The 5,416-nt window shown below is 46.2% G+C and overlaps 1 protein-coding gene across 1 annotated transcript; it reads right to left on the reverse strand.

Annotated features, from left to right (window-relative positions):
* Window positions 1-747: 747 nt before the first annotated feature.
* Window positions 748-4,209, reverse strand: LOC132331978 (tubulin alpha-3 chain-like). Its single transcript, XM_059855966.1, has 4 exons — window positions 3,152-4,209; window positions 2,481-2,629; window positions 1,470-2,150; window positions 748-1,247 (listed from the first exon to the last, which is right to left on the reverse strand). The coding sequence occupies exons 1-4, from the start codon at window positions 3,405-3,407 to the stop codon at window positions 951-953; spliced, it is 1,383 nt and encodes a 460-aa protein (XP_059711949.1). The 5' UTR covers window positions 3,408-4,209; the 3' UTR covers window positions 748-950.
* Between the last annotated feature and the right edge of the window lie 1,207 nt (window positions 4,210-5,416).

Raw genomic sequence — 5,416 nt, forward strand, 5'->3', positions numbered from 1 at the left:
GAGCCGCCTCCGCGCGGCGCTGTGCGGGGCGGGCTCGGGCGGCGGTGCTTGGCTGCCCCGGCACAGGTACCCTCGTACGAGGTTCCGTGTGGCCTTGGCGTGACTCAGTTGCTGGGTGAGCACTCCCGAGAATCGTCCGTCATGGCAGAGCAGCGCCGTAGACTGGTGGAGCTGTCGAGTGGGAAGAGAAACTGGGAGAGATCCATGAGCAGCGTGAGACTGAGGACTGGGAACGGTGCCTCATGAATGGAAGACCTTGCTGACGGGTGTTTGGTCGGTGGTTTTTGTGCGGAGCAGCTTTCTCTTGGGCACGGCTTGGAGCTACTGCTGCCAGCAGGAGCGTGTCTAATGCATTAGGCTACTGAAACCTGGATTCTTTCAGTCTCCCAGCATCAAAAGCAGACTTTTTTCGTACTTAAATACAGAAATTCTTTCTTAATAGCCAACGAACCCCCCCCACCCCCTCACCAAAAGCCTAGTTATTTCACAGAATATTCCCACAAGGATCACTTTTAGCTAAATGGTCTATATGAGGATTGAAACCACAACCTTGGTGTTGTTAGCATCATGCTGTAACCGGCTGGGTCAGCACTTTTTGCACAAGCCAAATGTCCTATGATAGAGCTGCTTCCATGTGTCTCTAAAGCTCTATTCGTGTGACCATACTAGTAAAGATTAGATTTATTTTTTTTTTACTATGCTAATGTAGGAAGCTAAAAATTACTAAGTACTTTTAAAGCAGGGTAACAGATCTGCTACCAAAACCTGCAATCTCAAATTGTCCTTCCTTCAATGAATATGCACATTAATAGTGAAGAAGAAGAAAAAAAAAGCAGCAGTATAATCTTTGGAACTTTATTTGGAAGCACATTTGAAAACAAACAAACAGGGTTCTGCGATCTTTTTTTTTTTTTTTTTGGTAAATAAGATTTTTCCAGGCTTTAGTTTTCTCAATATTCATCTCCTTCTTCAGCCTCTGCTTCAACAGAGTCTAGGCCAACTTCTTCATAATCCTTCTCAAGGGCAGCCAGGTCTTCCCGGGCTTCAGAAAATTCTCCTTCCTCCATCCCCTCCCCAACATACCAATGCACAAAGGCACGCTTAGTATACATGAGATCAAATTTGTGATCAAGCCGAGCCCATGCTTCTGCAATAGCAGTTGTGTTACTCAGCATACACACAGCCCGCTGCACCTTGGCAAGATCAGCACCTGGCACCACAGTTGGAGGCTGGTAGTTAATGCCCACCTTCAAGAAAACAAATGAGAACTTTCCTTAGGAATGCTAAGGCTTTTAAAGACTCATTTCTGTTAACAAAAATTACCATGATTACAAATAAATAAAAAGCTTAATTTTGTACTTTATCAAAATATTTAACAGGGACATTACAACACTGTAGCATGACTGTCATCTCTGAAGACTACACAATTCTTAATCACTCAGATATGGAGTACTTAATAGGCTACATACCTTGAATCCAGTTGGGCACCAATCCACAAACTGAATGGTCCGTTTAGTCTTGATAGTGGCAATGGCTGCATTGACATCTTTGGGCACAACATCGCCTCTGTATAACATGCAGCAGGCCATGTACTTGCCATGGCGAGGGTCACATTTGACCATCTGGTTGGCTGGTTCAAAGCAAGCATGGGTAATTTCAGCCACAGATAACTGCTCATGATATGCTTTTTCAGCGGAGATGATAGGGGCATATGTTACCAAGGGGAAATGGATTCGTGGGTATGGAACCAGGTTAGTTTGAAACTCTGTCAGATCTACATTGAGGGCTCCATCAAAACGCAGTGAAGCTGTGATGGATGAAACAATCTGCCCAATTAATCGGTTTAAATTGGTGTAAGTAGGACGGCCAATGTCCAGGTTACGACGACATATATCATAAATGGCTTCATTATCTACCATAAAGGCACAGTCTGAATGCTCTAATGTTGTGTGGGTAGTTAAAATTGAGTTGTAGGGTTCCACTACAGCAGTGGAAACTTGTGGTGCTGGATAAATTGCAAACTCCAGTTTAGATTTCTTGCCATAGTCAACAGATAGCCTTTCCATGAGCAGTGATGCAAACCCTGAACCAGTGCCTCCACCAAAACTATGAAAGATAAGGAAGCCTTGCAGCCCTGTGCACAGGTCAGCCTATAACAAGGTGGAAAAAAAATGGGAGAAAAAAAGTTATTGATGGTTTTGGAGAAATCAGTATTAAAATAATCATTCAAAAGCATTTCTGTCATAAGTTTGCTGGTTTTACATTGTTATTATTTTAAAAAAATGTTTTTGAAAGGTTCTAGTTTAACTGAGTTTTTATTTAAAGGGGGGATGGGGCACACCAGGAAATAAAAGGTTTATTTTGTTTTGAACAATTAACTATGCACAAAATCGTTAACAAAAACCAGCAAACCATCAATATTGCTTGCTATAGAGCTGTATCAATTACTTTAAATACTAACTTGCAGCATGAATCCTTACCAGTTTGCGAATGCGGTCTAGCACTAGATCAACAATCTCTTTTCCAATGGTATAATGGCCTCTGGCATAATTATTGGCTGCATCTTCTTTCCCAGTAATGAGCTGCTCAGGATGGAATAACTGCCTATACGTGCCTGTACGTACTTCATCTACCAAAAAACCCAAAATACCATATCATAAATTTGATCTGTTCAGTTCTGTGTGTGCTGCCACTACACAAAAAGCACACGTGTCAAAAGAGTGTAGACAGCATCTCTGACTACACACAGCTTGTCTAACTAGTCTAAGAAATTGGCACAACTTTTGCCCCTTTGTTTCAGGGTAAACATCAGGCACACACAAAGCAGTATTTGTACTCAAGGAACATAGAGATCACTCAGAAAACTACGTTACAGGTACAATACTGGAGAGCACTCAAGCAAAACTCTGTATGCAGTGCAGCAGTCTAGAAAGATGATCCAGATCAAAAAAAAGTTCTCTTGTTTTCCAGATATTGTTACTGCTAGACCATTATTTAATTTCTTTCAAATAACAACCACCACAAATGTCAAAACAGCATCCAGACACAAGTTTTAAAATCTATAGTGGTCTAAACAAACAAAAAAAGACAATAGGGAATCCATAAAGGATCCTCACTTTTTCACTTAAGATCTTTAATGTTGGGTACATACCAACTACGGTTGGTTCTAGGTCTACAAACACTGCTCTCGGAACATGTTTACCAGCTCCTGTTTCACTGAAGAAAGTGTTAAATGAATCATCTCCACGTCCCATAGTATTATCACTAGGCACTTGACCGTCAGGCTGGATCCCATGTTCAAGACAATACAATTCCCAACATGCATTGCCAATCTGAACACCAGCCTGGCCAACATGGATGGATATGCATTCACGCTGCAAAGTAAAAAGAGAATGATAATGAGACATGGAGCTGCTTGCCCGTGGGTTGTATCTTCCATGATCTTTCTCTGCTGCAATATTCCCTGGTTGCCCTTAAGTCACAATTTAAGAGAACAAGTTGTTGGCTGCTGGCAAGACACTACTCACCATTGCTGACCTGCACTGACTTTGTGACTATTGGAAGATCCTAAAGACAACATAGTCCCTATGAACACATGGATGAATACAAATTCATTATCCCTTACAACGCTGCATATATAATCCATGTTTAAAATTCAGCCTAGTTTCTTTTTACTTTCCTTTTAGCTTTTGGAAGACCTCTTTATATAATATCCCCCCAGTCTCCTTGACTCATTACCACACCATATACTGGGTAACTGTTGCAAGAATCTTTCCTGCACAGGACCATTCAGTACATTTTCCTTTATAATAAGTATACCAGTATCTAGGCCCTAGCAATTAGTATATCTTTTTTTCACACATATTCCTATGTGAAATCATCTTAAAGAGTCCCAATCAAATATAATCTGCCCCCTTTAAGCTACCTCCTTTGATTCTAAGCAACTGTGCCATGTATGCCCTCAACTGCCTTACACCTAGGATGGAAATAAGCTGCTTTTCTAATTTACTGTTAGAGTGTATCTAGAAAAAAGCAGAGATGGAAAAGAATAAGCAAGGTGTCTGGGCTGCTCTTTCCAGTTTCCTTGGTAGCTTCATCAAATTCCACCGTCTCCGCTCCAGTCCCGCAGCTCCGCCACGAGACCCCACCGGGCCCCTCACCGCCGCCGGCCACTCCCCCTAGCGACTGGCCCACGGCACGCGCCGCCCGGCCCGGCCCGGCCGGCGGTCAGCCACACCCCCTCCTCTGATTGGCTATGCCCAGGGAGCGGCTCACGGCGGGCGCCGCCCGGCCCGACCCTCACCGTCGCTGTCCCTCGAGCACGCGCCGTGCCACCTACGGCTTCACGCGCCAAGGCGGCCCAAAACGGGCATACAGATCCGCCCGGCGGTCCCCATGCCCTGTCCCGCTATCTACCCGCCGCCTCGATAGAGGTTTCAGTTCGTCCCTCGCATTTTTGCGCGGGAGGTACCTGCTCCGAACAGAGTTACTTTGCACATATCTCCTCTTGCTAGCTATCGGCCTGTTTCTACGCCTCGCCTCCCCTAAAGTTAATAAGGTTTCATACTAATTTCTCTCCTTCTCCCCAACACTTATGCCTTAGAGCTACCACGGGGACTTCCGGCAGAGACTGCCTGCGAGTCCTGTCGCAGCACGTGCAGTCATGAACTCCCCTGAAGTGCCGCAACAGAAGCGGTCCAAAACGCCCTTTCTCCCCCCGAAGCTACAAGGATCCCGTCTCCCAAACGCCCTTTCTCTCCCCGCAGCCGCAAGGATCCCGTCTCCCACCATGGTGCCTCGTTAAGGTGACGAACTCCGACTGTGCCACAATACGTCCGCCGCCGCGACCGACCAGCGCCAACTGCCGACCGTTAACCGCCTCGGACCCCCCGCCTCAGGTGCTGGCTCCCCATTGGCTATTTCCCACGCGGACGGGGCGCGAGGAAAGGCCTTTGATTGGCCGAGGGTGCTCTTCTCCCGGCGAAGGGGAAGACTGCCACGAGGCAGGGGCGTATCCAGGGGTGGGGCTTGAGCGGCCCGGGTCGGGGCGCGCGCGGCCTGTCCTCTGGAGGCGGGAAACGGCCTCGAGCTGCCGGGGATCGCTGCCGAGGCCTGCAGAAAAGGTGGGGTGGTATCACAGTGCTGAGTTGTCTTCGTGTGTCAGCGTGGTCTGTACTGGTGTGGTGATAGACAAGTACTACTTCCTGTAGTCTCTCCTGATGGTAAAAGCATGCAGATCTGCTTTCCCAAGGGAGATTTATTTGATAGAAATACAAAACTGAGGTGGCATTGTAATTACAGTGCCACTCCATGAGTAGTGAGTACACTTTCCATTTCCTGCGTTTGACTAGGCAGATTCACTTTGGCACTTCTGGAGATTATGTCATTAACTCCTCAAACCAGCCGAGGAAGAGGG

Source organism: Haemorhous mexicanus, chromosome 10 (genome assembly GCF_027477595.1).
Source record: "Haemorhous mexicanus isolate bHaeMex1 chromosome 10, bHaeMex1.pri, whole genome shotgun sequence".
NCBI classification, from domain to species: Eukaryota; Metazoa; Chordata; class Aves; order Passeriformes; family Fringillidae; genus Haemorhous; species Haemorhous mexicanus.